Source organism: Cinclus cinclus, chromosome 13 (genome assembly GCF_963662255.1).
Source record: "Cinclus cinclus chromosome 13, bCinCin1.1, whole genome shotgun sequence".
NCBI classification, from domain to species: Eukaryota; Metazoa; Chordata; class Aves; order Passeriformes; family Cinclidae; genus Cinclus; species Cinclus cinclus.
This window is the reverse complement of record NC_085058.1, coordinates 2,978,538-3,000,705: the sequence shown is the minus strand read 5'-3', so window position 1 is coordinate 3,000,705 and position 22,168 is coordinate 2,978,538. Positions and strand designations below refer to the sequence as shown.

At 55.7% G+C, this 22,168-nt stretch overlaps 1 protein-coding gene and 1 pseudogene across 1 annotated transcript in view; one reads left to right on the top strand and one right to left on the bottom strand.

Moving 5' to 3' along the window:
• The window catches only part of NPTN (neuroplastin), a 38,463-nt gene extending 36,578 nt beyond the window's left edge, over positions 1–1,885 (bottom strand). Inside the window, exon 1 of the mRNA XM_062501302.1 lies at positions 1,714–1,885. Within this exon, the coding sequence (XP_062357286.1) occupies positions 1,714–1,801 (88 nt within the window). The 5' untranslated portion in view covers positions 1,802–1,885. The remainder of the gene's footprint in view (positions 1–1,713) is intronic.
• Positions 1,886–3,009: 1,124 nt separating this feature from the next.
• On the top strand, positions 3,010–20,390 carry LOC134049332 (keratin-associated protein 10-4-like; annotated as a pseudogene).
• Positions 20,391–22,168: the final 1,778 nt, after the last annotated feature.

The window sequence follows — 22,168 nt, the reverse complement described above, 5'->3', positions numbered from 1 at the left end:
ACAGAAACTCAAGAGTCTCCCTCACCACTCTCTTAAAAATAAAAATCGGTGAGCTTTCAGGACACAGCAGGGGGCTGCAATCTCCCCTCATGCCAAGATCACTTTGGTCGGCTTCAAGCCCAGTCATGGAAGTCACGATGAAGCCCCTTCCCAGCTCTCCCCAAAATCCACTTCGTCGCTGACCTCCAGACTCCTGACTGCTGCAAACGCCAAATGTTTGCACTGTCCCGAAGCCACTGGGGATTGTCATCCCAGCTGCTGGCACTTGACACCTTCCCTGCTCCATTTAACTCCTTCCAGGGGAGCGGCTTCCCTCCCTCCGCGCCAGCCCAAGGCTGGAATTTCTCTGGGAGCTCAGCAGTGCCACAGGGAGCACAGAACCACATTTAATCCACAACCCAGCCCATCCAGCACCTTCCCGGGAGCCCACGGGAGCGAGATCCCTAATTCCCACACAGCTCCAGCAGGGTTTTCCCAGATTCCATGAAGAAGTGCCTGCCTCACTCTGCTGAGAGCCTCCAGTTTTCATTCAGAGTGCGGATGTCAAACTCCAGTTAACTGAGACACGAGGCTCACTGCTGGTTTCACGCTGCAAAACCTGCACGTGCTCAGGGAATAATTCTCACCTGGGATCTTCAGGACAGTATTTTCCCCATCTGGATCTCACCTATCACCGTGAAACACCCCGAGAGCCTCAGTGCTGGCCTGGTGGAAGGTGTCCAAGCCCTCGGCAGGGGGTGCAATGGCATGGGCTAGAAGGTCCCTCCCAGCCCAAATCAGGCTGCGATTCCAGGATTCCCCTGGAGCAAAGAGCCAAGGACCTCGTGCTGCAAGGCACAATTCACCTCAACAGCGGGGAAAACTCTAGGACTGAATATTATCCGCAGAGCAGATGGGAAGGAGAGAGAAAGGAGCATGAAACGCTGAAACTAGCGTGGAATTTGTGTATTAGCAAGGCAGCCCTTCCTCCTAGGCAGATTTTCCAGAGCAGAGCCTCCTGAAAGCCGAGCTCCCTGTCCTTCCCAGCAGTCCAGGCCCGAGCAGCCCTGACCGTGATGCTGCACAAGGAGCACCTCCCGCTCCAGGAGCAGACCGCCCTGCCCGGCCTGCCGGCAGCAGACAGGCATTTTCCTCGGCGCTGCAGGATTTCCTTGGAGCAGCAGGCTCGGCTGGAGCAGCCTCTTGGCCCCGCTCCGCTCTGCCACTAATTGTCATGCACTTGGCTGCGAACTCGCCGGGGAGGAGGCAGCCGCGCTGGATTTAGCTCACGCTATCCTACAAGGAACGGAGAAGACTTGGGGTGTGGTGGGTTGGTTGTTGCCTTTTTTTTTTCTTTTCTTTTTTTTTTTTTTAATTCCTTCTTTTACGCTCCTATCAGAAGGACCTCTCCAGTTGCTAAGGAACTACGGGCTTTATTGCATTATAAATGATTTAAGGCGGCCCGGCAGATGCAGGTTCAGTAGGCGGGAGGAGATGAGGAGATGTTCCATTTTACCGGCGGCACGAGGCGCCTCAGGAGGAGCCGGGGGGCCGAGCCTGTCTCCCCCCCTCCCTTTCTCCTCCTTCCCCCCTTTCCCCCTTCCCTTGAGGAGCCCCAAATCACGAGGGATTCCCCCCAGAGCCGGGGTCGCCCCCCACCCGCGGGGTTGCCCACAGCGCACCCGCCGCCATAGCAACGCGCCCCCCCCTCCCCCCTATGCCGCCCTCCCTCACCGTTCTGCGCCGCGGCGGGTCCCGGCAGCAGCGCGGCCGTCGCCAGCAGCAGCGAGAAGGCGGCGGGGAGCGGCCCGGAGCGCGGCATCTTCCTGAGGCAGGGGCAGGAGGAAGAGGAGGAGGAGGAGGAGGAAGGTGAGGAGGGTGAGGCGGCGGCGGCTCCGTCCGTCCTTCTCCGCCGACCTCCTACCGCAGCACAGCGCCCGCTCTCGCGAGATCCGCCGGGGGCGGGGGGCGACGCCGCCGGGGAGGGGACGGGAGAGGAGGGGGGGCGGTGTCAGGGCTCGCCTCGCCCGCCCCTCGCCGCCATGTTGGCCCCGTTCGGGCCGTTCCGCTCGGTGCTGCCGCGTCCTCCATCCCGGGGTTCTCCTCCTTGCCGGGCTTCGGAGCTGGCGGCGGGACAGGGCCGCCCAGGCGGCGGGGAGCTGCCCCCTGGCCTTTCTGCCGTGCCCCCAGGGATGCCGTGGCGGAGGCCGCCTGAGGCAGCTTTTCCTCTGGCGCAATGGCGGAGGTCGCCCGAGGGAGCCGTTCCTTTCACGGATCCGATGGCGGAGCCTGCCTGAGGGATCTGTCCCTGTGGTGGAGCCCGCCTGAGGCAGCTTCCCGTCAGGGGTGTTGAGGGTGGGATGGTGCAGCTCCTTCTCAGGGATATGTCCACCACGGCAGAGCCCGCCTGAGAAATCTGTTCGTTCAGGGGCACTGAGGGTGCCCATGGTGCAACCCCTCTTCAGGGATCTGAGGGACACCATGGCGGAGCTGATGGAACCTTGTCTCCTCACGGGCACTGAGTCGGCCATGGTGGAGCCCTTCCTCGGTGATTTGTTCCCTCAGGGACCCCATGGTGGAGCTGAGGAATCCGTTCCCGTAGGGTACTGAGGGTGCGATGGCAGAGCCCCTTATGAGGGCACCTTCCCCTCGGGGCAGCATGGTGGAGCCCCTCCTCGGAGACACCATGGCAGAAGTGCTTGAGGAATCCAACCCTCCAGGGGCACTGAGGGCGCAGGCGCAGAGCGCTGCCTGAGGGATCCATCCCTGCGGCTGCCGTGTTGAAGCCTGGCTGAGGTACCTTCCCCTGAGGAGCACTGAAGGCAAAATGGCGGAGCCTTCCTGAGGGAACTGTACCCTCCAGGGCACTGAGGGCAAAATGGCGGAGCCTTCCTGAGGGAACTGTACCCTCCGGGGCACTGAGGGCAAAATGGCGGAGCCTTCCTGAGGGAACCGTACCCTCGGGGGCACTGAGGGCAAGGTGGCAGAGCCATCCCGAGGGATCAATCCCTGCAAGCACTGAGGGGCAAGATGGCGGAGCCATCCCGAGGGATCAATCCCTGCAAGCACCATGGCAGAGCCGTCCTGAGGTATCCTTCATCGGGGACAAAGAGGGTTCCATGGCAGGGCCTGCCTGAGGGATCCATCCTCTCAGGGACAATGAGGACACCATGGTCGAACCTGTGTGAGGCAGCCTCCCCTCAGGGCCACCATGGTAGAGCCCCTCTGGCTGTGACGTGAGAAGCACCACACTCCTTCTCGCTTCTGTTCTTCATGGGCTTAAAACACTGGCAAGTACAGGGCAGGAGCTGGTATTTGGTTCTGTTTATACTCACTTTAGGAGTTTCTGTGCCATTCTGCAGAATGTGTCAGAGGAGCCCAATTCCACCCCAAACTGTACAGCTTATGGTCCATGCACCCACAAAAGGCTGATATCATTTTAAACACCATTCCATCCATCTCTTCTTTGTTTCCAGACAAAAGATTTCCAAGGGCCACGTCATTTCTGCACAGGTGGGAAAGGTGTTTTCTCCATGTTAGCAGTGGAATTGTGGGCAAAGAGCACAAAAACTTGATCCTGGATGACTGGGCAAGCCAGGCATGCTGGAAATCAGCTGTTGGTGAGCTTTGGGTGGCTCTTGTCTATTTTCCTATAATGAATCACAGATGCCAGGTCAGATTTGTGGCTTGCTTTTGCTTTGTTCTGTGCCCAGCTGATGGTGTGGAGATATGAGGCTTGTAAGAGATTATGGGACAGAGCAGCAGAGAAGGAAACTGGGGGAGAAAACAGCAGAAAATCCTCCAAATCAGATTTTCGGCTTTCTGCAGAGCGCTGTGTCACCAGCATAGCCAAAGTGGGGTGGGCTGGGAAATGATGGGTGGTGACATCCCAAACTGCCCTGGTTTCTTGACTTTGCCTCCCTCTTCCTTCACCCTGCCCAAGCAGGTCTCAGCTGATCATCAGCAAACTGACTGCACGTCCTTTTATTGCTGCTGTGACTCACTGAAGGCAAGGATCCGGCACACCTTTTCCATGAAAACCCTGCTGAAATCCCTGCCTGTGCACTTCAGGACTTGGACGAGGATGGCAGGGGCGAGGTCACGCATGAAGAGCAGCAGATTTTGGCTGTGTGCTGGTGCTCCACGTAATCTTGGCTGCCCCTGGCTCCGCAGGGATGCCAGGTTTGATGTGCCTCAGAGATTCCACTGCGCTGGAGAATTTCCATGGTGCATTTCCGTGACTCACAGTTGGTGCCAGCTGATTCATCTGTGTGACACTACTCTGCTTTTTCTCACCGTGCTGTGGAAACATCCTCTTTTTTTCCCCCCATTGTGGAACAATCCTGACAGCAGCCCTTGCAAACCAGACAAAAAGGGGAACAGAGATCCAAAAACCCCAGTTTTACAGGGGGCTGCCCCTCGTGCCGTTCTTTGCACACTGTTTTCCCAGGATTTTGCTGTCACTCTGCTCCTTGCAGACACCCACTCGCTATTAGGCCTCACCTCCACTGCCTGTTTTCCAAGTTTGGAAGGAGTGAGCGCTGGGAGCAGGCTCTGGATCTGCTCAGTAATCCTTGCTCGGTAACCATGGCAGCTCAGGGTGACTCACGCTGCCAGAGGCCCGCACCCAACTTAACAGGAGGAATTTCCACCCCCCCACCCCCCCACCCCCCCCCAGCTCTGTCACCAGCTGGGTTTTGCCGGAGTTTCTCTCTGCAATTGCATAACTCAGCTGTCACTTGTGTTCTTCTGGTTCTGCCATGGGGACACTGCCCTGCTCTCACCTGCAGCTTCCCTGGAAGGTCTCCATTGGGGTTTGTTCCCCAGGAGGGGAAGGAAGGCTCTGCATAGAGCTGATCCATGGATTTGTGATCATACAGCACAAGAAACCAGAGCAGAAAGTCCCCATGGCTAGGAGATGTCCTCATGGGTCTGATCCCGAGTCTCTTGGAGCTCAGACTTCCTACAAATCCCTGAAATATATAACAAAGTATTCAGGTATCCAGGCGTATAAACTGTGGCCAAAAAACTCTCATGTTGTTCCATGGATGAGGGAATCCTCTTGCAGCTGGAGTTCTGCAGGAAAAGGGGATTTGCCAGCCTTAGATCCACCACGGTGGCTTGGCAGTGAGGAAAACCCTGGTATTCCAACAGATGGAGTCTGAGCAGGGTGATGTGTTTGGCTGGTGTGGGCATAGTGATTCCTGGCTTCAGGAATGCCAGGAAAATCCCAGGTGTGTCAAAGTTTTCCAATCCCTGTGTTTTCCCTTCACTCAAGACCCATATTTTCACCTGGGGAGGTGGAGTGGTGTCTCGATTTTGATTACTCCTTCTGAACGAGGAAGACAGAAAATCTTGGAAGGCAGACAAGCAAAGAGGAAGCAAAAAAACCCCTGTAATCAGCAGGAAGTTCAGGAGGGTTTCAGTTCTCAGAGAGCAAGCAGCAAAGAGGCATCATCCTTATTTTGTGGGGGAACTTTGAGCTTGTCTTCTGTTAACTGTGAGTGTTTGAGAGATCCCTTTTATTTCTATGTGTTTAGTGATGTGCTTTGGCACTTGAAAGCTTTTGCTTTCTGTTGGGGTGGAAAGGATTTCAAGGATCATCCAGTACCACCCCCTGCCATGGGGCAGGGACCCTTCCACTGCCTCAGGTTGCTCCAAGCCCCGTTCAGCCTGGCCTGGGACACTTCAGGGATCCAGGGGCAGCCGCAGCTGCTCTGGGAATTCCGTCCCAGAGCCTCCCCACCCTCACAGGGAAGAATTTCTTTGCTTTACCTCACTCGGACTCACCTTCTTTTGAAAATGTGTTCTGGGCCAGGGCAGGGCAGAGCACTAAACAGAGTCCAGAGAGCACAGAACTCCTCTTTTTCAGCTGCTCTCGGGCTGAGAAACCCTGGATAACATCAGATAATGCTCCCAGGGCCGCTTGCCAGGAAAACAACGATCCCAAAAGGTATCTCCGACCTGATTAATGGGTATTCATCTCCCCAAAGACACAATGGCTGCTGGAGAGCGACATGAACCCCATCAGATAACATCGGGATGAGGCACCACAAAGAGGCTGCGTGCCTCATTCACACCCTGCTGCACAGGTGACCCCTGCAGTTTTCATCCTAAACAGCCAGGAAAAAAAATAAACTCAAGAAAACCCCCATGCTCTGCGAAAGGAGAGAAGGGAGAGCTTGTAAAATCACACAGTCACATGCTCTGAGGGAAAAGAGTCAAAGGCAAACCTTCTAAATTTTTTTTTAAAATTAAGGATCTTAGGGTAGTAATGACAAAATCTAGATGTCCTTTTTTTTTCCTCAGCAGAAAGCTGAGTTCACTTCCCAATCCCATGGGGAATGGCAGTTGGGATTTTGGCAGCCAGCTCCCCTCCTCCCCGTGCTCACTGCTCCTGCCGCCTGTGGTCACACTGGAGTCACGCCGTGGTTTCCTCTCGGAGCAGAAATGGCTTTCCATGCAAAACAAACGCCTTGACACGAAGGGTGATTTGGGGCAGGGTGGTTTGGAATGCAACCACGGAGTCCGGGGGGAAATCTCAGCAGGGCTGAGATCAGTTCTGTTATGACAGAAAGCTGAAGTTTGCCTGACCTCGTTTTCTGCAGGGAAGAACCAAGAGGGACACAAATCAAACTGCTTTCCCCCCCCCCTCCTCTCTGATCCGGTCCAAAATGATTTGTCTCCATTGCAAATTCTTCATCCAGCTCAGCCACACTGTGAGGTTTTTTTCTCCACCCCATTTTTTAGGGAATGAGGGTCCAATAACTCAGCCATTCCCTGACTTTACATTACCCTGAGGGAAGGGATAACTTTTGCTGGGAGCAGCTCCATCCAGCCACGGGCAGGGTGCGTGGGGACAGCTTTGCTGCACCCTAGCTAGCTCCTGGGTGCCAGTGAGGGTCTCCGAGAAGGCACGGGGGAAACATCTGGGGGAATTTTCAGGAAGTGGCTGATCCGGCAGGAGCAGACGGCAGGTGGCACCGCTGGATTAGCACAGGGCTAGCTCCAGCCAGGCTGGGCACTGCCTGCAGCTGGGCTCCGTCTTCCTCTCCTCCCTCCCTGAGGAGAAGAGCAGGGATTTGGTGGTAGCTCTTGTGGTAGCTGCAGGGACGGTCCCGTGTGCTGAGGTGTTCCCCAAGGGACACTCAGGCTGTTCCCGTGGCATTTTAGTAGCCTGGGGTGTGGCTTTGGACGCGGGTGCCCTTGTGGGGCAGCAAGGAGGGCTCTTCTCCCACATGGATGGGAAGGAAAGGGAGCAATGCCGTGGCTGGCAGGGAACGAGAGCAGCCAGGAGTCCTCACATCATGCACCAAATAGGCTGGAAATACCCATCCGTAGCTCAGGATCAATCCCAGTGAGGACACCTAGGGGTAGACAGAGCCAGGAGAACCCTGGGCAGATCCAGGGACACGAACCAGCCCTGAGCTCGTGCTGGGAAATCAGTCCAGGCCGGGATTCAGATCTCTGGGCTCCAGAGGTGCAGGGACAGCTGGGGATAAACTAGAGACCAACAGGAGCTCAAACCTGGTCTGAGACCACCGCTGGGCTGAGCTTAAAAGGGTTCCCAAGCGTGTGGGTGGGAATGCCACCCCAGGTGGGGCTGTCCAGGGCTTCAGTGCCCCAGGACTTGTCACTCAGCACCGTTTGCCCAAGAGGCAGAAGAGCTGGGGCATCCCTGTTGGTTGCATCCAGGGACACCTCAATGAGCCGTTTTCCCTCAGTTTTCCCTCAGGGATGTATTTGGCCATGCCAGCCTGTGTGTGGGCACTTGGTTTGTTCGGCCTGGAGAAGGGGAAGCTGAGGGGACACCTCTCTGTGCTCTTCCACACCCTCCTGAGGGACAGTGGAGGGGCAGGAACCCAGCTCTTCCCTCTCCTGACCAGAGGCAGGCCCCAGGGAAAAGCTGGAGCTGTGTCAGGGAGGTTCAAGTGGGAGATCAGGGAAAGGTTCTTCCCCAGAGGGTGCTGGGCACTGCCCAGGCTCCCCAGGGAATGGGCACGGCTCCAAAGCTGCCAAGGACAGGGTGAGATTGTTGGGGTGTCTGTGCAGGGCCTGGGCTTGGATTGATGATCCCAATGGGTCCCTTCCCATCAGCCTGTTCTGTGCTTCCATGATTCCCTCGTGGCCCACGGCTCTGGTCCCACACGGTGTGGGGTCACTGTGGGGTTCTCAGGGCTGGTTTGGGGTTGGGGACAGGTCCCTGTCCCCCCATCGATGGGACCTGTTCTGTCGTGGCCATCATCCAGCCTGCGAGGGCAGGGCGGCCACAGCCGCCCCGGGGCGCAGGCAGCCAGGCAGAAAGGCCGATAATCCATCTGCCTAAACAGCGGTGATTAACATGAAATGAAGACAATGAGCTGCGATCAGTGTGGCAGGGACAGAGGGGACAGCCAGGAGGTCACTGTCGAGCTGGCAGCACGGGCACCCGTGCTATGCTGCTTCTCGCATCTCTTGTGGGGGATGTTTATTTCCCCCAGGCCCTGCAGCTCATCCTTCAGCAGCTAAATCCAAATGAAAGCTATCAGTTGGCCTTGGAAATGATAAATATAGTTTTCCTAGTCCTGCCTGCTGCAGGTTGCATTAGCCAGCGGTGGTTCTGACCCTAATGGCTCGCTCTGATCAGCATTCTCTGCTGTCCTGGGGCGCATTCACTTCAGCCAGTGATGCAAGAAAAGTGATTTAATTTAATGAAACCCGCGGCTCCCTCCTCTCTCGGGGGTGTGACATCTAAAATAGACCCCAGTGATGAGAAAGAGCTGGGCCCAGCCAGGGGGACACTGATAGATTTTAATGGCCTTGAGCAGCTTTACCTGGGCCCCCATCCCCACTCACCCACCCACCCTCTAATATTCGGGCGTGTAAGCCCAGCCCAGGGAGCTGCTCTTGGTTTAAACTGGAATGTTCTGAATCTGGCCTTGTTTGGCCTTCCAGACCGGGAAAGGGCCATTTTCATCCTGTTGGGACCTGGAAGGACATGGATGGGGTGCAAAATATCTCAGCATTAAGGTGTGATGCACAACCCAGGTTCAAAAACCTTCTCCCACCCAGGGTCAAAAACCTTCTCCCGCTGGCTGGGGGGTTACCAAAACCTCAGAGTCATCTAGGCCAGCCCAAAATCATTGTTATAATCCCCAGAAATGGAGGGCTGGGGCTCAGTGCCACATCTTGGGGTGTCCTGTGCAGGGCCAGCAGTTGGGCTTTGCTGATCCTTCCAGCTCGGGGTATTCCACAGTTCTGTGCCCCACTAAGGCCTGGAAATGGGCAACATCGGGAGAACTGGGGATTTTAGGCTCTGTGTGTATTGACAATGTTTGGCTTTCAGACCCGTGAGAAACAGGCTGAGGAAATTGCACTGGAGAGCATTGGGAAGAGCTGGATGCATAGGGTAAAATAAAAGCAATTTATGAGAAGAAGATTTTTTTTATCAACAGGAGAAAATGAACAAGAGTGAGTGACCAGACTGGGCTAAATATCCCAACTATTTCACCTCCTAAAGCTCAAAGGAGTGACAGGAGGGGAGGTTTAATTGATGGCAGACATTACAGCTGGTGCTGAATTCTCCAGCCTGGGCAGGAGAGACTTTTATAGCAGGGAACACAGGAGCATTGTGAAAGATGACTGTGATTCTTTGGGCATTTCTGGGTTAGATTGCAGCAAAATTGCAGCAAAAAAAAGCAATTTTGCTTTAATCAACTCTCTAACAAAGCCTCAGCATAGTGAAGAGCAGAAGGCATCAGAAGATAGGAAATTGTCTGCCTTGCTGGAGCTGAAAGATAAGATTGTACTCCCTCCAGCTACACTAAGAGAAGATAAATTATCCATGGGGGCGATTCAGAGAGAAAATAATGTACAATTAAGGTTGTCTGAATTGCAGTTCTTGGGAAAGCACGAGTGCAGGAACGAAACAGCCTCAGTGGAAAGGCTGAAACTTCCTTCCCATGTGCTTCTAGAAAGCAGAACTGGGGGGGGGGGGGGGGGGGGGGGGAGAAATCATAAATTTTGTGGAAAAAATGATAAATTGGGCAGGGCAACCCTAAAGAAGAGCAAAGGATTGTCTCTGTAAGGGGCCCTGGAGGGAGATGCTGGGCCTGGGGATGTGTGCAGGGGAAGAGAAGCAGCTCTGGGCTCACCAGGAGCGAGAGGCAGGGCTGGGAAAGGCTGGAGAGTGGCAGCAGGGCTGAAAATCTCATCCCTGCGAGTCCCTGCTGCAAGCTCTGGGCTCACCAGGAGCGAGAGGCAGGGCTGGGAAAGGCTGGAGAGTGGCAGCAGGGCTGAAAATCTCATCCCTGCGAGTCCCTGCTGCAGCTTTGCCTCTCCAAAGCCGGGGGTGGGTGTGGAGCGGGGCTGGGCTGTGCAGCTGCACCAGGAGCAGCTCTCACCCTCTGTCAGCATCCCGGGGGCTCCAGCACCCAGTGCTGCTCCCTGAGATCACGGGAATGGCTTCCAAACTTTGGGAAAACCCCACTGGTGCTCAGGGAAAGCAGGTGGGTGCAGAGGTTACTTCAGGCTTTGCTGACATCTGCCCTTCTCTGGGCTATGCTTGAGCAAACAAGCGTGGTGTAAAGGTTAAAAAAGGCTCTGTGTTTCCAAGGATAGCTGTCCTGCATGTCCTTGGATTCCTGAGGGGGACCTGGCTCATCCCCAGGCAGGTCCCTGCCCTAAGAGCAGCCAGCTGATGGTGAGTGGGAATCTCCTGAGAGCTGGGAGTGTTGCCTGGAGAGGCTGACCTGGAAGGATTCACCTTGGGCAGTACAAGAGCCTGGCTGGGGCTACACCAAAATCAAATCCAAGATGGATCCTGGTCACTATTTTTTACACTTTTATAAGTTTTGGTTCATCTACATATTGGGGTCAATTATCCAGCCACAACCCCAGACTATGAAGTCTCAGCCCCTTGGCTTGCTCCCCTTCCCTTGCCGTTGTTTCTGCTTTTTGGGTACCACTTGTCCCTGATTCTCTAGCTAGAAAGGAATTGTTTTGTCTAACTACCCTGTGAAGAGAACTTACTAACACCCAACATGAAGTTTCAGAGTTACACGTTAAGCAGCAGAGATTCTGAAAAATACAAAAGCTAAAACCCAAGGCATCAGGAGAAGCTGGAGCAGCCTCCTGTGCCTCCGGCTCCCCTCCGGAGCTGCCGGCTGCTCTGAGCATCCCACCAGCCACCTGCCGAGGGGCAGCTCTGGCAGGGGGCGTGGGCAGGGCTGGCAGGGGCAGCGCTGGGAGGTGGCACCCTGGGACAGCTGCACTGAGGAGCTCAGAGCAGCAGCCACAGACGAGCTCCTGCAGTTGCCACATTCCCCCTTCCGTGCTGGCAGCTGCCTCGGAGGAAGGGGGAATGAGGAGGAGGATGGTGGTGCTGAGGTGGAGGAGCTGCTTTGGGTAGGGCTTTTCTTGGAAAAAAAAAAGCTCCGTGCTGTGTGCCACAGGGTGGGCTCCAAAAATATGTGAGGCTGGAAATGTGGTGTGCTCACAGTCAGCTGCTCTGTGAGCAGCAGCGCGGGGGTTATTCCATCTCCAGGCTTCCTTCCCATTGCATCAGCCATTCCTACTGCTGGAGCAACTGGGAGGGCCCTGCCACAGGTGGTGGCTGGTGTCAGGAAAATTAATCCACCAACACCAGAGGTTTATGTCCAAGGAGACAGAGCAGTCCTTTTTACTTTATTCTAATAAAGGGAGAGGCCATAGGATTACTCAGATTTTGGAGGACGCAACCTCCCTTTTTATCCCAATTTCCCAGCCACATTTCTCTCTCTCTTTCCCCATAGGCTGAGGTACTTGAGAGGCACAGACTTCCCGAAACGCCTGATAGACAAGATTTCCCTCTAATGTACAACCCTCCCCTTTAATTTTTCATTCTTACAGAGTTCATCGTTTTCCCCCATTGTTTCTTTTAATATCCAATTTCATTTATCAGCAAACCTCCAGTTTGTTTGTAAAATCAAATATCTTTTTCCATTCATCCAGCAGTGGAATCCTTCCCATTGTTTCTTTTTTCTCTCTCAGTGTTGGTTTTATAAACCGGCAGACCCACAGCTCGTTTGTAAAGACAATTCTGCCATTCCTCTTACAGAGTAGGGCAGTGTGTTTGCGTGTCTGTGTGTGTCTGTGTGTCCGTGTGTCCGTGTGTCCATGTGTGTGTCCGTGTGTGTGTGTCTGTGTGTCTGTGTGACTGTGTGTGTGTCTGTGTCTGTGTGTCCGTGTGTCCGTGTGTCCGTGTGTGTGTCCGTGTGTCTATGTGTCCATGTGTCTGTGTGTCCGTGTGTCCGTGTGTCTGTGTGTGTGTCTGTGTGTCCATGTGTGTCTGTGTGTCAGTGTGACTGTGTCTGTGTGTCCGTGTGTCCATGTGTCAGTGTGTGTGTGTCCGTGTATCCGTGTGTCTGTGTCCGTGTGTCTATGTGTCCATGTGTCTGTGTGTCCGTGTGTCCGTGTGTCTCTGTGTGTGTGTCTGTGTCTGTGTCTGTGTGTCCGTGTGTGTCTGTGTGTCAGTGTGACTGTGTCTGCATGCCTGTGTGTGTCCATGTGACTGTGTGTCTGTGTGTCTGTGTCCGTGTGTCCGTGTGTCAGTGTGTCCGCGTGTGTGTGTCTGCGTGTCCGCGTGTGTGTGTCCGTGTGTCCGTGTGTGTGTGTGTCCGTGTGTCAGTGTGTCCGTGTGTGTGTGTCCGTGTGTCCATGTGTCCGTGTGTCTGTGTGTCAGTGTGTCCATGTGTCAGTGTGACTGTGTGTGTGTGTATCTGTGTGTGTGTGCCCGTGTGTCTGTGTGTCTGTGTGTCCATGTGTCCATGTGTCCATGTGTCAGTGTGTCCGTGTGTCCATGTGTCTGTGTGTCCGTGTGTCAGTGTGTCCATGTGTCAGTGTGACTGTGTGTGTGTCTGTGTGTGTGTGTCCGTGTGTCCATGTGTGAGTGTGACTGTGTGTGTGTGTGTCTGTGTGTGTGTGTCCGTGTGTCCATGTGTCCATATGTCCATGTGTCCATGTGTCTGTGTGTCCGTGTGTCAGTGTGACTGTGTGTGTGTGTCTGTGTGTGTGTCCGTGTGTCTGTGTGTCCGTGTGTCCATGTGTCAGTGTGACTGTGTGTGTGTGTATCTGTGTGTGTGTGCCCGTGTGTCTGTGTTTCTGTGTGTCCGTGTGTCCATGTGTCCGCATGTCCATGTGTCCATGTGTCTGTGTGTCCGTGTGTCCGTGTGCAGCAGGATGTGCCTCTGGAATCACTCATGGCACACGGAGAGCTCTGCCTGGCCCTGTGTGATCCTGGTGGTACCTCCCGGGCAGGAGCTTAGCTCCAGAGGATTTTGGGATGCACCACAGATGGCCTCAGCCCCCGGGATCATGGAATCCCGCAGAGGAGGGTGGGAAGGGACCTTAAACCCATCCTTAAGCCCTGCCCTGCTTTAAGGTCCCATCCCACTCCCCCTGTGCCAGGGTGCTCCAGGGTGCACTGCCAGGGAAGTCACAGCTGCTCTGGGCAGTCCTGCTTTCAGGTTTGGCCAACTTCAGCTAACTTGAAGGTAAATAAAAGCGTGGGGTGAAGCCTTCAAGTCTGGGTAAAGCCTGTGCAGCTTTTTGGTGTTTGGGAGCAGCCTGGACCCTTCTCTCCTTACCTTGTACCAGGTGGCACCTGCTGCTCTGGGCATGGCTTGTCCCTCGCTGGTGACAGCTTTGTTGAAGTTCCACATGGCTGGGCCCTGGCGTCACCGCTCCCCTGGGGACGTGGTGACCCTCTTGGGCCTGCCCAGCTGTTTGTCCTGCCTGGCTGCCCCCGGGCTGGGCTGTTCTGTTCTGCTGCTGTTCTGCTGCCCCCGAAGGAGTTTGTTTGTTGTAGCAACGTGGGTTTGTAGTTTATTGAAGAAAAGACCTCAAGGAAAGGTTTTAGAGATAACAGCTCTTTTTTCTCCCGAGCCCTGACAGGATGAAAGCCACACTGGAAGCGATCTTGCAGAGGTGCTGCTGGGCAAAAGAAAAGCCTGGTGACTTTTCTCTGATAAGAAACTACCTGGCTGATATTTACAGATAGCAGGGCTGCTCTGGAGCTGAATTAATTTCCTGGGAGATCAAAATGCTGCACATGCTTTGGGACTGAAGCAGGAACCTCCGGCTCCTGCCTGCTGTTCTGGGAATTTCTCTGGCCTTAGGTTTGCCAGGTGCAATATTCCTGCTGCCTTCCAGGCTGGCTGCAGGGGATGAGGGGGGACACTGTGGAGCTGCCTCGGGGACAGAGCATAGAGGGGTGATTTTGAGGGAGAAGGTCTCATATTTCTTAAATCGGGGGATTGGGGGCGGGGGGGGGGGGGGGGGGGGGAAGAAGGAATCCACTTTTTTGCCCTCTCCCTGTTGTCCTTGCTGGATGTAGGGTGCTGGTAAATCCCAGCCCAGAGGTTTAGGTGCTGGTAGCAGCAAAGCTGGAGGGGAGGATGTGGGAAGGAAGCAGGAAGAGGGGAGAAGGAAAAAGGCCTCATTTTCCATGCCTGGGGGAGGGGAAGGGCTCTCCAAGGGCCTGGAGCACAGCTGGCTCCTCATCCCTTCATGCCTCACAGGCAGCTGGAATAGAGGAGCTTTTCATCCTGCAGGCTGTGGAAAAACCTCTGTGAACTGGGCACAGACCTCTGGCTGCCCTTGAGGAGGGGAGAATGACGTGGCTTGGGGCGTTGGTACCAGACACACATCCCCAGAGCCCAGGCTGGGATAAAACCCCCCTGGGAATGGCTGATCCCACTGTTAGAAATACATATTATGGTATTGGCTTTTCTCAAATATTAGGGTGGATACTGTATGTGTGGTGTTGAAGTGGTTTTTAAGATACAGTTTTCTTTAGGAGTAACATAAGCTAATAAAGTGTCTGTAGCAAGTGAACTGCCCGCTTGGTTGAACAACACCCAATAAAGACACCTACTGCTGATACACCAGTTACCAGCACCGACCTTCTGTAAAAATTGAAAACCACAGTCCAAATTAAGAATGATAAAGAAAATCGATTAAAACCACAACCAAAAAACACACATGCTCTAAAAAGACAAACGCAGGAAGTGACCTAGAATATGGAAAACAGTTTATAGGAAAGTTTGTAAATGTATGACAGGTCTATGAATATGCCGGGAGCTGATGAATGTAAGGGGTGTCTCCAAAACAGCAAGTGTGCTCTTGGCTGAATGCCAAGCACCAGCCCTTATAACCTTTTGCTTTATTGTCTGCCTCTTACTGTCTTTTATTAAACCCTTTAAAATCTGCCGGGAAACTGAACCTCGTTTTTCACACCACCCAGGAGCTCTCTGGAGCTGAGGGCTGGGGGAGGCATCCGGGGGCAAGGGCTGCTGCCAGCGCTGCTGCAAATTTAATGGCATTTTAAAAAATAACCACCTCTGGGCTGGGGAGGCTGCATGGGGCTGGGCACAGCTGGGCACAGCTGGGCACAGCTGGCAGGAGCTGCCCTTGGCATGCACGTTGCTTGGGAAGGCTCTCCCAGGCCCTTTCTGGGAATGCAGAAAAGTGTTGGGGGTGACCCTGAGCTCACCCTCCCTCACTGCCCCTTGCAGGTCCCTCAGGGCAATTTTTGGGTAAAATTAATTAAAGGTTGGACTGTCTCTGTCCCCACTTCCCTGTACACATTCCCAGTTCTTCCCTGGCACTAGAGCTCTCCAGTGGGAACCTGGGGAGCTGACCCAAATAAATTATTTCAATTAATTCAGTGGGATTAATTAATCTGCATTGTGGGAGCATCCCAGACTTCTGGCACTTCTGGCTTTTCCCATGCTGGGTCATATCCAGATTTGGGGATGGATAAAACCTTCATGGATTCAGGGAAAACCATTTTCTGGACCTGGTGTGATCTGAGGGACAGCTGAAGGCTCTGAGCCCTCACTCCGGGTATCTCCTGGCAGTGGGGACTTGCTGGGTGTGCCTTTGGGAAGGAGAGGGATGGAGCTGCAGGAGCAGGGCTCAGCCACACCTAGGACCTCATCCCGTTTCCATCAGGATGGTTCTGCCTCTGGAGCCCACTCTGGGCTTGGGAATGGCCTTGGGAAAACGCTGAGCTCTGCTCAGAGCAGCCTCTGCCACAACACAGCCCTGAAACATCCCTGAGCAATTCCCTAGCCCTGACTCTGCATCCCAGCACGGCCACATCCAGGGAATCCCAGCTCTGTGCCTCCTGAGCCACCAGGATTGGCTTTATCCAGAGGCAGCCTCAGCAAAAAGAGACCCAGGCTGGGGCTGTGGGGTTGTTTCCTCCTGGCACCAGTTCCCTGCTCTGCCCCACGATTCAAAAGCCTCCAAAGCCCCTTCCTGCTGCTCCACATCCTCTGGGTTTGGCACTGGGATATTCCTGGCACTCCTAGGAGGAGCCAGAGCTGGTTTATGGAGTTTTCCATGTGTCCAAGGCTCCTGCAGTGGACAATGCAGGTGGGACCGTGTGGATCCACCTGCCAAAGGGCTCCAGAGAGATGATTGGGATGGAACAGGTAGTTTTCCCCATTCCTGGAAGGGCCCCAGGCCAGGCTGGACAGGGCTTGGAGCACCCCGGGATCGTGGAAGGTGTCCCTGCCCATGGCAGGGGTGGCACTGGATGGGCTTTAAGGTCCTTCCCAACCCAAACCATCCTGGGCTTCCATGATCTTGGCAGGTTTGGGGATGGAAGGTGGGATTTACTCTCCTGTCCTTGTATTGGATCAGTCCTGAGTGTGCTGGGTGCTGGATGCCCTGTGCTGGTAGCAAATTTGGGAATGAGCCTCCTGGGCACCACATCTTTGATCCCCACATCCCCAGCCGCTGGAAATGGGAGCTGTGTAGCATTTCCATGGTGATAATGGCATGGAGAAACAGCCCTGATTCCCGGAGCTGACCTTGGACCCCTCCTTGGGAGGCTCTGCACATGTCCCAGCACTTCCCTCCTCCTGACTGAATCCTGGCTGAGCACAGAATTAACCTGGCGAATTGCAGCCCCTTGCTTAGCCTTTCTGTGGTTTTTTGGGTCATTGTTATGCATATTTCTTCTCCCCATATACCTGGGCTACTGCAGGGCTTGAGGAAGGAAAAGAAGCCAAAACCAATCATTTGGGATGGAAGCATCCCCAAATGAAATTCCCTCCCGGAAGCCCTTTCATTGTTAATGACAAGCACACCCACGAGCAGCAAGGATTTTAATTCTGAGTGTGTTTTGGTGTTAAAAACTTGCCTTTGTTTCCCAGCTTCCTCGTTTTCCCTTTTTTTTTTTTTTTAATATTTTTTGTGTTTCTGTTTAACACTCAGAAATATCCAGGCACTCAGATTTCCCTTTGTGCCTTCAAACACCACCAGGAGCAGAGCAGCACTTGTGGTTGAGAAATCAAAGCTGTCTTTACCAGCTAGACTGGTGGGAGACAAAGGGACAAAGTCAGGATGCGGGGATGATGGGAAGCACTGCCCTGGGCAGTGCTGCCAGTTGATGTCTTTTTGGGAGGATTTATGTCTTTTTCTTGGATTTCACCTGAGGCTTTGGGGTGCTGAGGTTTGAGAGGAGTTGTTGTGCCAGTTGTGTGTCAGGTTCATCCCCAGCAGCACGGGCAGTGGGTGAGGGAGGGAATTCTGCCCTGCTCAGGTGAGACCCCACCTGCAGAGCTGTCTCCAACAGCAGCAGGACGTGGAGTTGCTGAAAAGAATCTTGAGGATGCCCCAGAGATACTCTGAGGATGGAGCCACTCTGCTCTGGAGCCAGGCTGGGAAAGCTGGGGTATGCTGACCTGGAGAGGTGAAGGCTCCAGGGAAATCTCAGAGTCCTTTCCCGGACCTAAAGGGGCTCCAGGAGAGCTGGAAAGGGAATGGGGACAAGAAATGGAGGGACAGGACGCAAGGAATGGCTTCCCACTGCCAGAGGGCAGGGGTGGATGGGATAGTGGGAAGGAGGAATTCCTGGCTGGGAGGCTGGTGTGGGGCTGGGGTGGATTTCCCAGAGAAGCTGTGGCTGCCCCTGGATCCCTGGAAGAGTCACAGGCCAGGCTGGACAGGCTTGGAGCAACCTGGGATAGTGGAAGGTGTCCCTGGGACTGGGATGAGACAACCCTGAAGGTCCCTTCCAGGAAATCCTCTTGATTTTCAGGGCGTATCTGGGAACGGAACACAGGGCTCCCCATTTATTCCCTTTTGAAGCGTGTTGGTCTCACCCTGTCCCGTCCTTGCTGCTGTCACCACGGGTGCCCAGGTCACAGCACGCAGCCTTTCAGCAGCTCCCTCACTACAAAATCCTCCCTTGCCTGCCAGGGGGAAAAAAAAAAGCCACGGAAGGGTTTAAATATAGCACGTCTGGGGTTATTTTAACTCACCTTTTATTTTCAGCTCTCCAGCTTTGGGTGTTGCAGCTTTCCTCTGTAATTAAAAGGGTGAGGAGCTTCCTTTGTTCTGTGGCAAAGAAAGGCCCAAACCACCCTCTGGGTGTCCCCCTCCAGTGCCACAGCTCCCAAACTTTTGGGGTTTTCCCCGTGTTCCCAGCAGCCCTTTCTGCCCAGCACGGTGTGGGGCTGCTGCTGGACAGCTGGTGTGGGGAAATCATTAACCAGGATTTTCTGGGAAGCAGCCTGGGCTCCACCTGGCAAATTCCATCTGCCTTTTGTCCTCCCCAGAGGAGATGGCTCAGCCTTCCTGCCTGGATCCATGCACCTCATCCCGAATCTGAAGTCTCTACAATCCCTGGTTCTGTGCACCCCAATCCCCCGAGGCTGCATGTGCCAGCTTTGAGGGCTTCTCCTGGCTCCATGCACCCCGTTTCCCCAGCCCTGTGAACCCCAACATTCCCTGCAGCTGCGTACCTCAATCCTCTCGACTGCTGTGTCCTGGTCCCCAGGTTCCATCACCCCAGAATCCACCAGCTTCTGGTTCCCTGACTCCCTGCACCCCAAATCCTTGACTCCCTGCACCCCAATGCCCTGGGTCAGGGTGTACCCCCCTGCTATGGCTCTGTGCCCTCCAATGCCCTCAGTGTACCCCAATCCCCTGGCTCAGTGCTCCCCAATCCCCTGGGCACCCCAATCCCCCGGGCTCCCCAATCCCCTGGGCATCCCAATCCCCCGGGCTCCCCAATCCCCTGGCTCAGTGCTCCCCAATCCCCTGGGCACCCCAATCCCCCGGGCTCCCCAATCCCCTGGCTCAGTGCTCCCCAATCCCCTGGGCACCCCAATCCCCCGGGCTCCCCAATCCCCTGGCTCAGTGCTCCCCAATCCCCTGGGCACCCCAATCCCCCGGGCTCCCCAATCCCCTGGGCACCCCAATCCCCCGGGCTCCCCAATCCCCTGGCTCAGTGCTCCCCAATCCCCTGGGCACCCCAATCCCCCGGGCTCCCCAATCCCCTGGGCACCCCAATCCCCCGGGCTCCCCAATCCCCTGGCTCAGTGCTCCCCAATCCCCTGGGCACCCCAGTCCCTGGCTCAGTGCTCCCCAATCCCCTGGGCACCCCAATCCCCTGGGCATCCCAATCCCTGGCCAACTGCTCTACAATCTCCCTGTTCAGTGCTCCTAACCTGAGCTCCAGGCTCCCCAGCGACCAGCTCCAGGCTCCCCATTCCCCATTCCCAGGTTCCCCAATTCCAAAGGCTCCCAAATCCCTATTCCTAGTCTCCCCAATCCCCTCACTCCCTTCTCCCGGCTCCAATCCCCATTCCCGGTCTCCCCAATCCCCATTCCCGGTCTCCCCAGTGCCCATTCCCGGTCTCCCCAATCCCCATTCCCGGTCTCCCCAGTGCCCATTCCCGGTCTCCCCAGTGCCCACTCCCGGTCTCCCCAATCCCCATTCCCGGTCTCCCCAGTGCCCATTCCCGGTCTCCCCAGTGCCCACTCCCAGTCTCCCCAATCCCCATTCCTGGTCTCCCCAGTCCCCATTCCCGGTCTCCCCAGTGCCCATTCCCGGTCTCCCCAGTGCCCACTCCCGGTCTCCCCAATCCCCATTCCCGGTCTCCCCAGTCCCCATTCCCGGTCTCCCCAGTGCCCATTCCCAGTCTCCCCAATCCCCATTCCCGGTCTCCCCAGTCCCCATTCCCGGTCTCCCCAGTGCCCATTCCCGGTCTCCCCAGTGCCCACTCCCAGTCTCCCCAATCCCCATTCCCGGTCTCCCCAGTCCCCATTCCCGGTCTCCCCAGTGCCCATTCCCAGTCTCCCCAGTCCCTCTCTCCCCTCTCCCGGCTCCAGGCTCCTCCCGCGCCGTTCCCGGCAGGAAGCGGCCGCAGCCAATGCTGCCGTGGCCGCCGCCCGCTGCCCGCGCTGTCTCCGCCGCCGGCCCGGTGAGTTCCGGGGCCCCGGGGGGTGCCCGGGGGGTTCGGGGGGTTGGGGGTCGGGCGGGGAGCGGGGCGGTCCCGCTGCTCCCCCGCTCCTGGAGCCGCCCCGCTGCCGCCGCCCCTCCCGCGGGCCGCGGCTCGGAGCCGGGCGGGGTTCCGGGACGGACGGAGCGATAAGGGAGGGAGGGAGGAATGGAACGGAGTGGAATGAATGGGGGTCCTCTGGGCCGGGGCAGGCGGGGCTGGGGGGCTCAGGGAGTCCCGCGGGGTTTGGGGGGACTGCGGGGGTTACCCCGGCCCGGTGCGGAGCGGTCCCGGGGTGCAGGAGGGAGCCCCGGGGCCGGGGTGGGTGCAGGGAAGGTGTCAGCCCGGGATGCTTGGAAATCCGATCGGAAACGCCCTCTTGGGTATCCGGGGCTGAATGCGCCCCGCGCGTGGGACGCGGTCCCGAGGGAAAGTGTTGGTTCCCCTTTTCCCCGCGCCGAGACAAGGGATAACCCACCCACCCTTCCTCCGGTGCATCCGGAATCCCGATCCCTTCCTCCCGCCAAAGAGCACCCCGAATTCTTGTCCCTTCCTTCTGTCAGGTATTGCACCCCCAAATCCTCATCCCTTCCTTCTTCCCAGTATTGCACCCCCAAATCCTCATCCCTTCCTTCTTCCCAGTATTGCACCCCCAAATCCTCATCCCTTCTTTCCTCCCAGTATTGCACCCCAAATCCTTGTTCCTTCTTCATGCCAGGTGTCATCCTGAATCCTCATCCATTCCTAACTCCAAACACCACACCCCGAATCCCCAATGGGATTTGGGGGCTGTGTCCCATCTTTCCACACTCCCATCCCCACAGAGTCCCAAGTGAGTGATTGCTACTGCATGCCCGAAGTTCAGTGGGAACTAAAAATAGTCCCGAGCAGAGCTGGGCTCTTGGCTTGAGGAGAGGGGCAGAGGCAGGGCTGACCCGGGCACCCCAAAAACTGGCATTGAGCTGGAATGGGAGGCAAGGACTTCTCCCTGCATCTGGAGGTGTTTCCTTGACACCTCAGGGTGATAAATTGGCAGTGGATAATTTGGGGATTATAAAAAATTAAAGAATGGGTGACGTTTGCTTCCCGGGGGATTTAGTTATTCCTTGGGTTTCTGTAGGGTTCAGCCATCCCTGGCATGAGGGCATCCCCCTGCCAAGGGAAGATTTTGGGGGATTCCTTATATCCCAGCTCAGGTCTTTTGTCCTTGGATCCCACCCCAGGCCCAGGGAAACAGTCACGTGTGGTGACATTCCCAACTGCAGCTGGAGGGACACCCATGTCCCCCTCCCATGACACCCCTGAGCCAGCCAGGCAGGAACTGAAGGTCACCAAACCTGGAAAAGAGCATTTGTTTAACATGCCCAGGGAAAGGGAAGGGTTCCAAGGGGGATGAGTCAGGGTTTCCCTCTCCAGCACGGAGTAATGCCCCTTTCCCATCTTTCTCCTTCCTGGTGGCCTGGGACGGGTCCAGTTGGTAAAAGTTAGGGATAGGAGTAGAGAAAAAAACCCTGCGTAATTCGTTTTGCCTCATGCTTGGGAGGGAAGGAGAGGGGAAGCTGTCTTAGGGCTCATGGGGTGGAAATGGGCCTCAGTTTCCCCTGTTCCTTGTGCCTCAGTTTCCCCCATTCCCTGTGCCTCAGTTTCCACCATTCCCTGTGCCTCAGTTCCCCTCCTCATGCCTCAGTTTCCCCCCTTGTGCCTCATTTTCCCCCATTCCTTGTGCTTAATTTTCCCTCATTTCCTATGCCTCAGTTTCCCCCATTTCCTGTACCCATTTCCCCCCTCGTGCCTCAGTTTCCCCCTTGTGTCTCAGTGTTCCCCATTCCCTGTACTCCAGTTTCCCCTTCTGCCTCAGTTTCCCCCATTTCCTGTACCCGTTTCCTCCCTTGTGCCTCAGTTTTCCCCTCGTGCCTCAGTTTCCCCCGTGG